Source organism: Mirounga angustirostris, unplaced genomic scaffold (genome assembly GCF_029215605.1).
Source record: "Mirounga angustirostris isolate CCGP_5_RB_7025 unplaced genomic scaffold, mMirAng1.0.hap1 SCAF_2, whole genome shotgun sequence".
Lineage (NCBI taxonomy): Eukaryota > Metazoa > Chordata > Mammalia > Carnivora > Phocidae > Mirounga > Mirounga angustirostris.
Window position 1 is genome coordinate 31040407 of NW_026991710.1, and position 17919 is coordinate 31058325.

General features: G+C 43.1%; 1 protein-coding gene across 1 annotated transcript in view; it reads left to right on the forward strand.

Annotated features, from left to right (window-relative positions):
- The window catches only part of NWD2 (NACHT and WD repeat domain containing 2), a 42649-nt gene extending 25165 nt beyond the window's left edge, over positions 1-17484 (forward strand). Inside the window, exons 5-7 of the mRNA XM_064582030.1 lie at positions 1276-1420; positions 6277-6866; positions 11319-17484. Of these exons, the coding sequence (XP_064438100.1) occupies positions 1276-1420; positions 6277-6866; positions 11319-15251 (4668 nt within the window). The 3' untranslated portion in view covers positions 15252-17484. The remainder of the gene's footprint in view (positions 1-1275; positions 1421-6276; positions 6867-11318) is intronic.
- The last annotated feature ends 435 nt before the right edge of the window (positions 17485-17919 follow it).

The following is a 17919-nucleotide window of genomic DNA, read 5'->3' on the forward strand; positions in this document are numbered from 1 at the left end:
ATGGGAGAAGATATTTGCAAATGACTTATCCAATAAAGGACTGATACCCAAAATGTATAAAGAACTTATAAAATTCAAGACCCAAAAAGCAAATAATCCAATGCAAAAATGGACAGAAGACATGAACAGATATTTCTCCAAAGAAGACATGCAGATGGCCAACAGACACATGAAAAGATGCTTAGCATCACTCATCATCAGGGAAATGCAAATCAAAACCACAATGAGACATCGCCTCACACCTGTCAGAATGGCCAAAACCAACAAAACAAGAAACAACAAGTGTTAGCAAGGATGTGGAGAAAGGGAAACCCTCTTGCACTACTGGTAGGAATGCAAAGTGGGGCAGCCACTCTGGAAAACAATATAAAGTTTCCTTAAAAATTTGAAATTAGAACTACTCTACTATCCAGCAATCACACTACTGGGTATTTACCCCAAAAATACAGAATACTAATTCACAGAGATACTTAAAGAGATACTTGCATCCTTATGTTTATAGCAGTATTATTTACAATAGTAAGGTATGGAAGCAACCCAACTATCCATCGACTGATGAATGGATAAAGAAGCTGTGATAGACACACACACACACACACACACACACACAATGGACTATTATTCAGCCATTAAAGAGAATGAAATCTTCCCATTTGCAATGACATGGATGGAGCTAGAGATTATTATGCTAAGTGAAATAAGTCAGAGAAAGACAAATACCATATGATTTCAATCATATGCGGAATTTAGGAAACAAACCAAATAAACAAAGGGAAAAAGAGAGAGAGGGAGGGAACAGGGGGAGAGAGAGATAGAGAGAGAAACCAAGAAACAGACTCTTAACTATAGAGAACAAACTGATGGTCACCAGAGGGGGTGGGGGGAAGGGTGAAATAGGGGATGGGGATTAAGAAGTGCACTTGTCGTGAGGGGCACCAGGTGCTGTATGGGTGTTGAATCACTATATTGTACACCTGAAACTAATATAACTAACTGGGACTAAAATAAAAATGTAAAAAAAAAAGGGGGGGGAAATACATAGTACAGTAATAAAGCCCAATAAACGATTTCTGTGTAATTTGGGCAAATTCACATATAACATGGAGATAAGTTCTAACTTTCAGGGTTACTAGGGTCATTGGCCTGTTAAGCACCTATCATAGTATTGGCACATAGTAGACCTTCAAATAATAGTGCTTTTTCTCTTGTGCTTAAATATTGATTTTTTTTCTTTGATGATCTTAAGACTAATATCTCACTTTTACATTTTCCTAGATGCAGCCTTCTGCCAAAGCTGACAGTGAGAAGACCTGGAAAGAGATATCAGATGAGATCAAGGGGATATTTAAGGCTGCTGTAAAACTGTTACATGAAAAGGGGAAAATGAAATACAGCCAAGCTAAGAGGTACCTGTTCTCAGGTAATTTTTACACATCCTCAGTAAACTAAGGAACAGATAAGTAATAGATGCATTCACTGCTTCCATTTTATGGGTCTACAAGTTTAATTTCATTTACCGCCCGATGAAATTTAATTTTTCTAAATGTTTCCTTCTCCTCGAGAGGCTAGTGTTCTTTTCTTTTAACCAATAGATAAGCCTTCACTTAATTTGAGGACTTCTCCAGAAAATGTGATTTTAAAGAAGTCAGAGGAGGCTGCCTGTATTAGACCAGACTCTGCCAATGTCAGTTCATTCGTTCATTCTGTTTATTCATTCATTCACTCAGCAAACATTTACTGAGTGCCTGTTATGTGCCAGGCCCTGGGGATACAACCATGAACAAGAAGGCAAGGTCTCTCTCTCTTGGAATTTATTTTTTAGTGGGGGGAAAATAAGTGATAGGCAAGTAATCATAAATGAACAGGATCATTTCAGAAAGGATAAGCAATATGAACAAACAAGACACAGTAAGAGGGGCTGATGAAGGATATGGGGGTCCAGATGTAGATGGAGTGGGCAGTAAGGAGAGGACTTTGAGCTGAATGACAGAAAGAGTCAGAGCCCAGTGTGCTATATCCCAGGCAGAGAATTCCAGGCAGAGGGATTACCAGAGTCAAGATCCCTGCTTAGTAAGTTCCAGGAGCAGGAAGAAGGTGAAGGTAGCCAGGCCTGGGGAAGGAGAGATGAAGCCATACTAAGAGCCTATGTTTTATTCTGGGTAAGCTGGGAAGCCATTGGAGGTTGAGAAATAAAGAAGTAAGGGAGTGGCAGGATCTAATTTAACCTTAAAGTAAAAATCCACTGAGCAGAGACTCATTTGTCAGCCTTTCTCAGCCATAGAAAGGAGGCTTTATTTTTAAAGGATGCACAGGAAACCACAGAGCTGAAGGAATACGTCAGTCATACTTTCCAGGGGACAAACACTACTGGGTAAGAGTAATCAGATATATAACATTTATTTTATTTTTTAACATTTATTTTAAAAATTGATAGTGAAGGGGCACCTGGGTGGCTCAGTAGGTTAAGTGCTGACTCTTGATTTCATGATCTCGTTGGGGGGGGGGGTGTCGTGAGATTGAGTGGGTCATTGCATTGGGTTCCATGCTCAGCGGGGAGTCTGCTTAAGATTCTCTCTCTCTCCTCCCTCTGCCCCTCCCCTGACCCTCTAAAATAAATAAATAAATACAATCTTAAAAATTGATAGTGAAGAATGATTGAGGAAAAAGCAATAGCACTTGGGTTTTCAGATTGGTTTTGTGAATGGCATGACAAAGCAAAAACCTAAAAGGCACTCAATATCATTCTCCCTATATACGGGTACTTCAAGCTAGGGCAATTGTATGTAATTTTAACAAATTCATTTCTGACAAACTATCAAAAATTAGGTCTTATTTTAGGTCTCCCTGAAAGTATTAAAACCGGCAAGAATAAGTACTATCTTTAGAATATACGGACTGACAAATATCCTTGATCCTTTGGGATTTTTTTAACCAATTTTGAGACTCTGGTTCTTCATCTTTATCAAGAACAAAACTACTCTGGTCCTAAAAACGTGCTGTATTTGAAGAAAATGCCCAGAGCAAAAGCTTTTCTATTCTTTTTTTTAATATTTTATTTATTACTTATTTGACAGAGAGAGAGGGATCACAAGCAGGGGGAGCAGCAGGCAGAGGGTGAGGGAGAGGATCCCGGGATCATGACCTGATGCTTAACCGACAGAGCCACCCAGACACTCCAAAGCTTTCCTATTCTTGATGTGAGAGACCCCAGTTGGGGAGGGCATCCTCTTATTTAGAATCATACAGTTCCAGTGTTCAAGTATTTCACTGGCAAACACTTTCTTCTAATTTTCTCTACACTAAAAAACTCTGTCCATGTGGCCAGCCATATAAAGATTAAGATTTTATTTATTTATTTGACACAGAGAGAGAGAGAGCAAGCAAAGGCAGGGGGATCCCAGGACCCTGGGATCATGACCTGAGCCAAAGGTGGCCGTTTAACCAACTGAGCCATCCAGGTGTCCCTAATTTTTCACACTTCTACTTTCTCCTTTATAAATAACAAGAGATGAAGAGAAATAAAATAGACCCCAAAATAGTGCCCAGCTGTGAACATTAAAACTGAATGGTCTCAGGGATAGTAGTTTTGGGGATTTATGTCTCATGAATGATAGTTGCCAGGGCTAGAACTCTCCTAATGTTATCTTCATCAGGTGCTATGACCAGTTAAACTTTAGGATATTTAGAAAAATGCAAGGACAGGGCGCCTGGGTGGCTCAGTTGGTTAAGTGACTGCCTTCGGCTCAGGTCATGATCCTGGAGTCCCGGGATCGAGTCCCATATCGGGCTCCTTGCTCAGCAGGGGGTCTGCTTCTCCCTCTGACTCTCCCCCCTCTCATGTGCTCTCTCTTTCTCATTCTCTCTCTCTCAAATAAATAAATAAAATCTTTAAAAAAAAAAAAGAAAAATGCAAGGACAGAAAACAAATATGGTATTCCAGTAAGGAAGGGGAAGTTTATAAGATTTATAGATCAATAAATATCAGAAATTATCAATAAAAGTCCCCCCAAATCATGAGGATGCACTTGGCTTCTAGAAAGAACTCTATAGAGTTGACTTGGTCTCACATGACTCATTTATTCAGGTATATTTATTAAGTCTATACCATCAAAAGGCATTCTTATGCACAGCCTCTTTTTTTCACCCTGAGCCAAGCTTAGATGGGTTCTACCAACTTGGTCTCTCTATGTCTTCTTACAAAGCATTTATAATCAACACTCCTGATTGGCACATTCTCTCCACAGAGGTAATAACAATGGCAGTTATGTTACAGTTGATTTGCTTCCTGGGAGTCAGAGGTGACGGTGCAATCTCTGGTTATCATCCATTAGGTATACATACTATAGGTTGACACTTCCTTTCTCAGGATCCACAGAAGGTAGCACCTGGTTCATCCAGGGTGCCTCTCAGCATGTTGCACAGATGGCTGGAAAAGAGATGGGCCAAAGGCTGCTTTCTGCAGATTTCCTACATCTTGCCTCATCTACATTACAAGTTCTTACTCTCAAAAAAGAAGAGTAGATACATATTATATAAACTCCTTTGACTGGCCTCCTTAACCAAATTGCCTCATCAAAACCCTTTGTAGGGGCACCTGGGTGGCTCAGTCGGTTAAGCATCTGCCTTCAGCTCAGTTCATCATTCCAGGGTTCTGGGATCGAGTTCCGCATCCGGCTCCCCACTCAATGGGGAGCCTGCTTCTCCCTCTGCCTGCTGCTCTCCCTGGTTGTGCTTTCCCTCTCTCTCTCTCTCTCTGACAAATAAAATCTCCTTAAAAAAAAAAAAAACCCTTTGTAACATGGACTGGTGACCATGGCACAGCTCACTCCACACTGGTGGCTATCAGATCTGTTTATACTGAGTCTGTTTTTTACTTGAGTCATTGCTTTTGATTGAGGGCTATCATTCCTGAAAAAATTATGATCATGAGAGTTCTAAAAGGCACCATTTAAAATTACAGTTCCCACCTTCCTTAATAGTTACTGTAGAGAATACATGTAAGTTCTGGGTTTTGTTTGATGTTCGAGTTGGGCCAGCACATTGAAATGTTTCCAGTTTCTGGCCAGCCCAGCCCTGCATACTCAAGGCCCATCCCAACCCCTCCTTCTTCTATCAGACTGCTGCCTAGTAGGCACCTCCTTAAGAAAGCCTTCCCTGACCTCTCCCAGTGGGGTAGCCCTCCTGATTGTTTGCTTTCATTGTACCGTGTTATTCTCCTTCGCGGGACTAAAAACAATCATTATACATGTATCTGTGGGACTCTGGGACTCATGTCCACCGTCCTCCACTGGACTGTAAGTGCTATAACGGCTTTTTCTCTCAGCATTGTCTGTTTTCTCTTCCCACTATATCCTGAGTAACCAGCAGCATGCCTAACACATAGTAGACACTCATTTAAGACCAACTGGATGAAGGAAAGCAGGGGGAGTGAGGGGAGGCAGCCAGTTTTAAAACATTGCTTGCCTTAAAGTTCATTGCCATTGGTTTAATTATTTTAGTCCTTCTTATTTTTCCTCCATAAAATCATGCATCAGTGATGGTTCTGTTACTGATGCTCTGGTTTTAAATGTTCTTATGGGGCCTCAATGATTTATGATATGTATATTTACTTGTGTGTAAGCCAATGTGTTGTATGACCCAGTTTATCTTTGAAGAAATACATTTACATATTAAATCATTTTTCTGTACCCGCTTTGGGAGATATAATGGAATTTAACAGTGATATGGAAAATTCAGACTGATCACTGATTGGAACATGATTAGATGTTGAACATGATTTGTATTACTATTTACACATATCTGTCTGGGGTACAGTGCATCCTCAAATAAAATGGTGAAGCCACATTGTAAAGGAGAGAGTGACAAGGAAGAAGTCAGCGAGATACGTCATTTGGCCTCTTCCTCATTCTTTAGTGGCCCCTGTTGGTCCCCGCTCTTCGCTATTAGAACCCCTTAAGTCTGAGAGAGAAACTAAACAGGAACTTAAAAGAATCAACTATAAACTCAGTATGCTTTCTTTCTTATGGCTATATTCAAGCTCTCTCTCTAACTGGGGAGGAAATTAATTTTAATTAAAACCCATTGTACTGGGTTCCTGGCTGTTTAGGAAAAGAGAGATAAGAAATTAAAGAATTAAGAAATTAATCTACAAAAGAGTCTGCTACCCACTGCAAGCAAAATCATCTCCCCCTGGTGACTTGAGAGATAAGTACTAGGGGTGTGGGCCCACTGCTTCTTTGTTCTAGACAATAAACCTCATGCCACATTTTCTTTCAGCGATAGAGGACGAGTTTGACTTTGCTCTAGGAAAGCAAACTCCAGCATTCCTAAAGAAGTGTGTTTGCTACATTCGGAAAATTGCTAACATTGAGCGTTTTGTGAAAATCCCAGAGATGGGAAAATACATGGATATCACTGGAACAGAACCAAGGATTATGCGGGATGCAGAAGCCCAAGAGAAGCTGATAAAACTCAGGGATGAATTTATTCCAACTATTGTTGCATCATCTAATCTGAGAGTGTACACATCTGTTACTCATTGTGACATGAAACTGGGCTATTCCCAAGAAATAGAAAATCATTACATAGAAGGACTTGGTAAACAATTTTATGAGGACATGATTGATATCATTCAGGCAACCGTACAACAGAATTTTGACACTGAAACCGACACGCTCTATGATGAAATCCTTCAGCATTCCTCATTATGTAAGACGTACGCCTCCTTCTATGAGTATAAATGTGAATCTCTCAACATCGTGCATAAATACGTTCTGCCAAGCAAAACTGGGCACATCAACCCTCTCGTCATATATGGTGGACCATGCACTGGGAAGACCCTCCTGCTAGCTGAAGTAGCAAAGAAGGTGAGAGCCTTTTCTTTCACAAGCTTATTTGTAAAAATCCTTTACTTTGGGGAAAAGATAAATTGGTCAAAATTCATTTCCATTTTCTGTGTTTACTTCTGAATTATAATTAGTCTTTTTGGAAAGGATACCTTGGTGTTTCTCTTATGCTGGTATAATGGTCACACTGAAAGAAAAAAGCACATGGGATACAGTTAGAGAACAGCTTTATTTTTTCTCTCATTGGTCAAACTTCCGTTGTGGGGCAAGTTCCCATTTGGATGGAAACTAGGGCAGATCTCATAACCCTTCTCATCCCTCTCAGCAAAGACAAGCCTTCCTATCACTCTGGACCCTAAGTCATTCTCAGCTCAGCAATTAAATCTGTCCAATATAAAATGGTAATTAAAACTTGAGTTTAGGGCGCCTGGGTGGCTCAGATGGTTTAGCGTCTGCCTTCGGCTCAGGTCGTGGTCCCAGTGTCCTGAGATCGAGTCCCGCATCAGGCTCCCTGCTCCTTGGGAGCCTGCTTCTCCCTCTGCCTCTCTCTCTGTGTCTCTGTCTCTCATGAATAAATAAATTTTTTTTAAAAATCTTAAAAAAAAAAAACTTGAGTTTATATTTCTCTCCCACAGCTGAGGCTCACAATAAGCAAGGTACCTGCCGTGGGAAATGGGGATGTGGTCGTCTTCTCCTTCTTCCACCACATAGCACTTCTTCCCCTCTGTCCCTAACCCCAAGCACATGATCCCTATAGGGCTGTGACTCCTATAGGGTTGTGGCTTCAGGGAAGTAGGCAAGATAAGGTGGCCAGAAGGTTCTTACATGACCAGTACTGTTCTGAAAACTGGACTCCACACTCTGTGATCTTGGCAGGCATTTAAAGCTGCTTCCTAGTTCCTCTGAGGCCTTTTTCTAGTTTCCTGGATGTCCTTTCCCTCCTGCCTCCCCTGCCCTGTCCTCCCTGAGCATCTTATCTTACCTACAGTTCTCTAAACACAGGGGGATGCTTTTTTTTTTTTTTTTTTTTTTTGCCCCAGCTGGTCACTTCCATGCCTCCTAGACATCCAGCCACACACTTCTAGTACCTTTCTGCCAAGATCCACAGCCCAGCAAGCTCCCTTAGACAGGACCTGAGGAAAACAGAACCAACAAAAACCTCTGTCAACTCAGTCTTGCCAGTGGCCCACGTGTGACACATGGGAAGCACTCGGGTGTTTTTTGCCCTGGGAAACAGCAGCTCTCCATCCCTCCTCCACCCAAAGAGCTAGCCAGCCTTGTCAGCCAACCTCCATATTTCTCAGGTGTCTGAGGACATCTGTCTCCCTGTCTCTCCAGCTCTAGCGGACACCCTGTCAGTGGTCCATTGCGGCCCCTTTCTCGAGGTGAGAAGTGAGGAAATCTCTCAGCCTTGCCCTTTGGGAGTGGGTGGTAACAGATATGACCCACAGTACCCTAATCTCCAATGTTTTTCTTGGCCTCTTGAAAGTCCTTTTTAGGCTGGAGCTGCGTAGTCCACTAAAGGTAGCAAAACTGGTTTCCACAACTCCCTTACAAATCTTGCATGATGGTGTGGAACCTCACTCTGGGTCTATTGTCTTGGCATGTCAGTCTAAACTGGACTAAACTCGTTCCATTGTAACCTCGTGTTGCACTGGATGTCCACGGCTGATAGTTGATATTATCTTGGTGTTACCTCAGAATCTCTATATTGTTCTTCCTGTGGTTATTCTCTCAAGAACAGAGCTTTCTTTAACTGTGCGAACACTCTTGTCATCCGTCATGTGCTATCACGATCTCAGGGAGGTCATCTCGAGGACAAGAACAGGGATAGTTGTGTTGTACCTTATGTGGGGATTAGGTTTCAAAGCAAGCTCACAGGCAAAAATCTGGTGTATAAACTTACTTTTAAAAAGTCCCCAGGAGGGACGCCTGGGTGGCTCAGTCGGTTCAGCATCTGCCTTAGGCTCAGGTCATGATCCTGGGGTCCTGGGATCGAGCCCCGCATCAGCCTCTCTGCTCAGCGGGGAGTCTGCTTCTCCCTCTCCTGCTCACCCTGCTTGTACACTCTCTCTCTCTCTGTCAAATAAATAAATAAAATCTTAAAAAAAAAAAAGTCCCCAGGAAAGTTAATTTACCATTTCTTAATATGCCAAGCCCAGCTGCTGGTTTTTCTTCTTCTCCTTCTCTTCTCCTTCTCCTTCTCTTCTCCTTCTCCTTCAAGATTTTTATTTATGAGAGAGAGAGAGGAGGGAAGAAGAATCCAGAGGAGACCCTGCACTGAGTGTGGAGCTGGACGCAGGGCTCAATCCCACAACACTGAGATCATAACCTGAGCCGAAACCAAGAGTCCAATGCTTAACAGACTGAGCCACCCAGGCGGCCCTGGTGTTTCTTTTAGTGTTAAATGACATGGTTCTCTTTTAATGGAACACCAGATGAAGTGGCAGGCTTACATTTAGGAGCCATGTTGCATCAAAATAAAGTGTGTGTGCGTGCGTGTGTGTGCATGTGCGTGTGTGCGTGTGTGTGTGTGTGTGAACACTAATTTGTATGTGAATCTTCAAACTTCAGAATTGTTCCAAGTCAACAAGACAACAACAGTACGAAGAACACATGGAAGCTGAAATCTAATGAGAAAACATCCACATACACCATTTCACCTTCACTTTAGGGCTTTTTCCCTCCGGAAGAAGGAAGGGTGAAGTAGTTGGAGGGGCGAATGTTGTTGGACTTGACTGTATTCACTATGATGCAAGTCCATGTGCCAGAGCATAGGAGGTACAGAATTGTGTGGAATGTGCTGATATCCCTGTACAGATCAACGGACCCTGCGGGGCAGGGGGTGGTGACAGTCAAGTTGGTCAACTTGAGAAATGGTTTTCTGAGCTCTCCCTCTTCTGGATATTTTGTCCAACCACCAGAGTGTGTCTATTCACAGTCCAGGACTCTGGTCCACAAGAAGCCTCACCTGTTTCTAAGTCCCTTGCCTCTGCTCTACTCGCCTCTCTCCTGGGGAATGTTGTCCCACCAATGACAACCTGTGCTCTCTTTGTGACTTCATGTCCCTTGTGAGAATGCAGAGAGATGTCTCATGTTTATCTCGAGGTTATCTCCTGCGTGCCCAGCATTTCCATGGACACGAGCTCATGATCAGAGGATCGCTCTACATGTTCAACAACACGTGACTGGGAGGAGAGAGGACAATACATATAATCATCATAAGCAATTCACATAGGGACAAAATACCATGTTCTGTTTCTGATTTGCCACTGAAGGACAGTTGTAGTAGGATAGTAGGCTTATCTTCCTCCATATTGGCTTCAAAGGTGTGGGCTAAACAGTAAATTGCTTCTTTTCCTTAACTGCTACATTTTTTTTTTCTAAACTTACTCATGCCTTAACCTGAACTACATCTTGAGCAACCAAGTTTCATAAACTTACTTTCTCACTAATAAAATCCGTCCTTTCCTAAGCAACATTCTTGGTGAATTCCATGGATTACTGAAAGACATTATCTCCCTAAAAATAGACTGGGATTTTTTTTATACTTTGATCCCTTCCCTTTATATTCCTTCTTGCCCTTGCCTTTCCAGCCAGAGACATACTAAATTTAACAGCCACCTCATATACGTTATCTCCTTCACTCTACAATTTGAAAAACAAAAACAAAAAACCTTCCAGCTTTGTCTCTTGGTAACTGCTTAACTCTGAGCAAGTCATTTATCCAGCCTGGACAGGTTTCCTCTTCTGTTAAATGGTACTATAATCCCATCTGCCCTACAGGGAGGTGATGTGAGGACTGATAACTGTTATGTCTGTTATAAAACATAAAGCTTAAAGTTTTAGCCAGAATTATATAGATTTTATGACAATGGTAAATAATCATAAAGATGACCCTACAGCACCACAATATAGTAAAATGTCTCTGAATCATTCAGGATTATATTCAGTATTTTAGTACTATTTTTATCACATTCTAATTAGCTAGGAATTTGATCAGACTTATGTGATCTCAATTATGAAAACATTTGACTCAATATAATATGTAAGTCACTACTTAATCTATTCATTAAACAAATACGAAGCACCTACTGTGTGCCAACAAACCATGCCAGGAAACAGGATTCAGTGAGGAAAAGCTGACCATACTAGATATGCAGATTTACTGTTTATGAAATCCTTTGTAACTTTTAGAATACAACAAGTTAAGTGCTGCCTTGGGATTGAATAAGACTATTATCACTATTTTATTACCTTCAGTAGAGTGATCCTGAGGGTCTCACCTATAGATATTGGTGCATGAGCTTTGTGACAGCTCTTTGATCTTCTCAGGTTTTCCCATTCCCTGGTTCTAGGCCACTGTCTGCATGGTCAGGGTTACCAGAAGTCTGACCTCTGGAGAGAGGAAATGCTGTGTACGCGACCATGTGAATATATATTACCATTCTAAACACTACCTTTATGTTTTAGGCCTATGGCTGGCTTCATGAAGACACAGGACCAGAATCTGACCCAGTAGTCGTCATGAGATTTCTAGGAACCACAGACATGAGTACTGACCTTAAGACTCTCCTTCTAAGCGTTTGTGAACAATTGGCAGTCAACTACCGGTGTCTGGTTCAAAGCTACCCTAAGAAGATCCATGACCTCCGAGACTTATTTATAAACCTTTTGAACGAGTCTTCATTGCAGAGACCTCTAGTAATAATATTTGATGCCCTAGAGCAGCTCTCAGAGAGTGACGAGGCCAGGAAGCTTTGGTGGCTCCCAGCTCACCTTCCCCGCTTCGTACGAATAGTCCTGTCCACGCTGCCCAACAGACATGGGATCCTACAGAAACTGAGGTGCCTTATCCATGAAGAAGCCAACTACATCGAGCTGATTCCCCGGGACAGGAAGATGTGCAGCCAGGTCCTCAAACACCAGCTGTTGCGGGTCAAAAGGAAGGTCACATCAGGCCAGCAGATTTATGTGAACAACGCATTCTCCAAGTGCACGCTGCCCATGTTTGTGAACCTGACCTTCAGGGAGGTGAGATATTGGAGATCTCACAAAGATGTCGATGAATCCTCCCTCTGTGTCACGGTTCATGAAAGTATAGAGCAGCTATTCTGGTCCTTGGAGAAGAAGTGTGGTCAGAAACTGGTCTCCAGGGCTCTCGGTTACATCACCATGGCCAAAATAGGTTTGAGTGAAATGGAACTGGAGGATGTGTTGGCCCTAGACAACAGTGTGATGAATGAGCTCAATGAGAACATTAGGCCCAGCAATCCCCTGAGAGTACCTTATCTCTACATCGCGAGGCTCAAGGAGGGTCTCAGTGGATACTTAATAGAAAGACATGTGAAGAATGTCACACTCCTGGTCTGGGCCAATAGACACCTGCAGCTTATAGCCCAGAAGTTGTATCTGCAGGATGACAGTGACCTGCGTGAAATGCACACCATCCTGGCAGATTACTTTCTGGGAGTCTGGTCAGGGGGCAGGAGGAAAGCTTTCTGCCTTGAAGACCCCTACTTGAATGGCTGCCTTGACTTGGAGAGCAGAAGCTTGCTTGAGGAAGAGAAGCACTTCATGGAACAGGCTTCCTTTGATAGGCAGGCTCCAGACCAGCCCTGGGTTTTCCAGTGTAATCCACTGGAGCCTGACATCTTCTTTGTCAATCATCGGAAAATGTCTGAGCTCTTGCACCACCTGACAAGATGTGGAAAAACCGATGACCTGCTTTACGGGATCATCATGAACTTCAGCTGGCTTTATACCATGATCAAAATCGGCCAGTTTGACAAAGTGCTCTCAGACATTGAGCTGGCTTACAACTACTCTCAAGAGAAGGAGCTGAAGTTCCTGGCTAGCACTCTCCGCGGCATCAAACCCAAGGTCACTGCGTTTCCGGGCTCCCTTTCAGCAGAGCTTCAGCAAAGGCTGCTGCCTGTTGTAAGTTCCCTGCCCAAACTTAGGCACCTCCTTTTAGAATGTGACAAAGATGGGCCCAAATATTGCTCCATTGTGCCGTTACATTCATCCATGGACGTAACATACAGCCCGGAGCGTCTCCCCTTGTCCTCTAGTCACCTGCATGTCACCGAGATTCTGCCTACATGTAACCCCAGTACTGTCCTCACAGCTCTAGAAAATGGTTCCATCAGCACGTGGGACGTGGAAAGCCGTCAACTCCTCCGGCAAATCACCACAGCCCAGTCTGTCATCCTGGGCATGAAACTCACCAGTGACGAAAAGTATCTTGTGGTGGCTACGACAAATAACACCTTGCTGATTTATGACAATGTAAATTCTTGTCTTCTGTCTGAAGTGGAAATCAAAGGCACCAAGCACGGAAGTGGCTCCACCTACATCAATGGATTTACACTGTCCGTCAACCATGCCCTCGCATGGCTTGAAGCCAGCAAAGATGTCACTGTCATCGATCTGCTCTACGGGTGGCCCCTTTACCAGTTCCACTGCTGGTACGAAGTGACCTGTGTCCAGTGCTCTCTGGATGGCATGTACGCTTTCTGTGGACAGTACCTGAACACCACCACCATATTTCATTTAGGGAGTGGAGAAAAGTTATGCACGGTGACATCTGAATTTTCAGGTGGGTTTGTGAAGTTTCTTCTTATCTTGGACACGGCTCAAGAAATGGTAATGGTGGACAGTGAGGGAAGCCTTTCGGTTTGGAATACTGAGGACATTTCCAATCCCCAGCTGACTGACGACTTTGACTGCCGAAGAGAAGACAGCGAGGTGGTCAGCATTGAACTTTCAGAGGACCAAAATGCAATTCTGATCTGTAAAGCCCTCAGCATTGAGCTCTTAGATACGGGCATGTGGAAAGTGGCTGAGAAGTTCAGAGCTAAGCACAACGAACGCTTTATTTCTGCTGTGCTGTCCAAAAACGGAGACTGCATCATCGCGACCATGGAAAATACCTCAGCTGTGTTTTTTTGGAGGCGGGACACAGGCCAATGCATGGCGAGCTTACAGGAAATCTCAGGTACCATAGTCAAGCTGGTGAAATCCAGTCACCACAATATGCTGCTCTCTTTATCAACCAGTGGTGTTCTTTCCATCTGGGATATAGATATAATCACCGCTATGTCCAACATAGATAAGACTGGGAAACCCATCCAAAGCCTGGTGTTACCTGCCAGAGGGGAAATCATTTATTCCCTCGATGGCTCGGACTGTGTCCACAAGTGGAACTTCAGCAGTGGGTTCCTTGAGGCAGTATTCAAGCATGAGGGCATAGTCGAGCACTGCGTGCTGACGTCCTCTGGAGATGTCATGGTGACATCAGATGACAAAAGCAGCCAGTATGTCTGGCACACCACCAGCGGTGAGAACCTCTTCCGAATTAACGGGCAGAGAATATCTCAGCTGCTAATTACGCACAATGACCAGTTTGTGGTCTCTCTCTGTGAGGAAAATGCCTCCAGGGTTTGGAGACTGGCCACAGGCCACAGGGTCTGCAACATTTTGACCACTCTGCAGAATGCCTTTATAACCTCCGCAAATACCTTCGTGGTGGGAATGACGAAAAGCAAAGTGCTGGCGGTCAGTCTCTGGACAGGAAGCATCACCAAGAAATTTTGCTGTGAAGATGGCACCACCATTGTGAATTTTAAGTTGATCCCCGACTGCCCTGACATCATTGTGTTCATCACATCAGCCGAGACGGTGAATATCTGGAGTCTGACGGATGAAGTCATCTGTCGCCGTGTGCAACTTCCAAACAACTTCTTGAAAAATCTGGAGGATTTCGAGATTTCTCCCAATGGCAAGCTAGGCATTATATCCAGGGGAGACGAAAATATCAATGTGCTGGATTTACACAGCGGCAAATTACGGGTGGTTCACGCCTCTGGGGTCATCTGGAGGCAAAGGCTCTCTCGAGATGGTCGCTACCTGGTATACATTTGTTTCCGAAACGGGGAGGAGGAGGATGAAAATGGTGCGGTATCCAGTTTGATTGTAATGAGACTGGCTGACGGCAAAAACATCGGTGCCTGTTCCCTTTACAAAACACCAACTTTTCTCGCCCTCTCCCAGAGGCACCTGAACATCATAGTGGGTTTTGACGATGGGAGTATAGGGATATACACAGTGGTAGACCGTGTAGACGCAGCCCTGAAAATTAAGATTGCCACTTCAAATAGCAGACAGATTTTCAATAATGCAACACAGGCATCCAGGCCAAAGTGTAATAGTTACTGTTTTAAAGTGTCTGTGGATTGCCTATGGAGAGAGTCTACCGAGGTCTTTGCGAGAGACAGTCCCATCACCGTGAGCGATTCCACTGAGCCCAGCGAGGCGACACCGTCCAAGAAACACAACCCTTGCTATGACCGGATGTGCTCCGCCCTGGAATCCAGGGGCCACAGCTATGCCCCCGACAACTGACAAAACGTTCTCCTTGCTCAGCAGACATGCGCGATACACACGCACAAGGGGGAGAAAAAGTATCTTCTGTCTCCCAAATGATAAACTACTCCTTTCTTTAAAGACAGGAAAGATGCTGGAGTTCCAGTGTTAACATGCTCGTCAAAAAGACAGAAATGTGAAATCGGCTTTGAGTTGGCTCTTTTTGTCAAAGTTAATCCAGGAATGACACCTTGACAGAGCATTTCTAAAAATGGTGTTTAACCGGCTACATCAACTGGAAGCTAGGCGATATTTTTCACGTTAGCTGCGTGGGAAGCAACAGCATAACTCATTCCATGGGTTCAGAAGACAGAGCTAGAACTATATCCAGACCCCTTGGACTGGACTTCATTCCACAGAAATCATTTGAAATTGTGAACACAAAGAGCTGTTTGACCTCCAATGATGGTGTGGCCTAAGTAAACACAGCCTTAATCTCTCCTTACATTTTACAATCCTGACAACTGTGTAAACCCAGTCTGCAGATGGAAGGTCAAAAGGTGCAAAATCACGTAACAAAAATGCCCCCTCGTACTCCCAGTTTCCCAGGAGAAAGGACGTGAGAGGTGAGGCCACGAACTGGACTGGGCACAAGAACTTAGTACCACCCTCATAGGGCTACTGAGCACGCAGTCAGTCTTCATTAGGATACAGTTGAGACAGTTGCATGCAAGGGTTTCTGTATAACGGAACATGCGATTTTTACACTACTTCCTGGGCTGCAAGAGAAACACATTTAATAGGAAACCACAGTCTTTTCGTGTGTTTTTGAAATGCCTATTTGTGCTGGACGTTAAAGCAGAATTACAGAACGGGCATTATAGATTTGGTAAGACATCTGTTCATTTCCATCATTGTACTAACAAAAGTCTGGGCTATTCAGTCAGTTGTATGGAAGCATACATTATTTCCTAAATCCCTGCAGTGAATCTTAACAGAAAGAAAGCTTTCTTGACACGCCATCTATGAAATACTGAAGACATTTGCCTTACTCTCATTCCTCCTCACTCCTGTGTAAAATGCAGACAGACGACCAAATACTCGGGGACAAACTGAATATGCCTGTCTTTGTGCTAAAATATTCCATATCTTAAGGGTGTCCAAAGGTTCTTTCTTGTCCCTGTTTGTAATCACTTTCTTACTTCCCCAGACTGTATGTAGGCTTCTTCCTCTGTCACCCTTTCTGCTGGAGGGCTCCTTGGGGCCTTTATAGTCTTATCCGTTTCAAAGCAGAAGCTATGAAATGGTATTAAATACTTTTTAAAAACACTACTTCACCTATTTAAAAGAAAATATCACATCCCAAAAGGGGGAAAGTGATTTTCTTCCTTCCATATCCTCCACATGGCATGTCCTTGGATGACTTTTCGAAGGGTGTCAGAAGCGCTGGTTTGCTTTGAAAGTGACGGGAGTGACTTGTGGCGGCAGAATGATGACCAAGGAACTGATGTGCTCTCAGCCCAGCTCGGCCACAAACTCGTCGCGCGGGCAGATCTTTAGCCTCTCCACTGTATTGTTTTTGTAAGCTGCAAAATAAAGGGAGTGATAGCTTCTGCTCTAGCCTTTATAGGGGTGTTGGAGAGCAATGTGAGGAAAAAGACAGCGACGGCTTGATTGTTTTTGCAAATGGGAGAAGCAAAATGATCTGATCCAAAGGGAATCCAAGCTTATTGCATTTCACTTCGGAAAGCAGTTTGACATGAAAGCATACAGAGATGGGATTCAGACATAACGCCCCACTCCGTGGTCGAAGAATTTTTTTCAATATGTTCCTCCTGGCCTAGCTACCAGCCGGGAAGGGGGTAGCCCAGTGAAGGCTCAGCCCACGTAGAGATCACCTGGAGTTGATTGTATGAGTCAATGCTTTTTTTTTTTCTTTAGCTCTTCTGCGGCAACACATTCCTATTCCTGTGATTATCAGTTGGACCTCCATGCCACACATTTCTAAGAATTAAATGCCTAGATGGATTAAATGTAGTGTGTGAATATTCTATGTAACAGCCAATAGAGTTTAACAAGTGACTTGAATGATTTTTCCTAACTTGTTTGCAACTGATAGCTCATATTGAATGTTTTTATGTAAACTTTGTATTGTTGGGAAGAATTACCCAATCAGAGATTTATATTTTCATAAATGTTACATTTAGTTAAATTTTGTTACAGAGTTGTTACACTAGAAAATTATTGCTGTCTTCAAACAATGTACAGTCTTGTGTATGTATTGTTTGTATGAATAAAAGGTAAACTACTTAGATTTGTGGGTTTTTCTTCCCCAACTTTTGCAAGTATACTTAGAGATTTTTAGTAATAATAATTGTTCATGCTTACTGTACACCAGACTCTATTTTTGGAGCCTTGTACGTACTAAGCCATGTAATCTCCACCAAAGCCTTATGAGATAGGTACTGTTAGTATTCCAAACTCACAGATGTAACAACCTAGAAACAGAGGTCCAGGGGGAATTGCTGAATAGGATTTCAATATACCATCAATGTGGTTTTTGTTACCTTTTCCAAAGCACATAGAATATAGCATTGAATATCCAGTAGGCACTTACTGATAATGGCCTATAAAATGTTTTCCAACTTGCAGATTAGAGACCAGGCGAGGCTCTAAAGATCACCGGAGGTCTTTGCAAACACCCAGG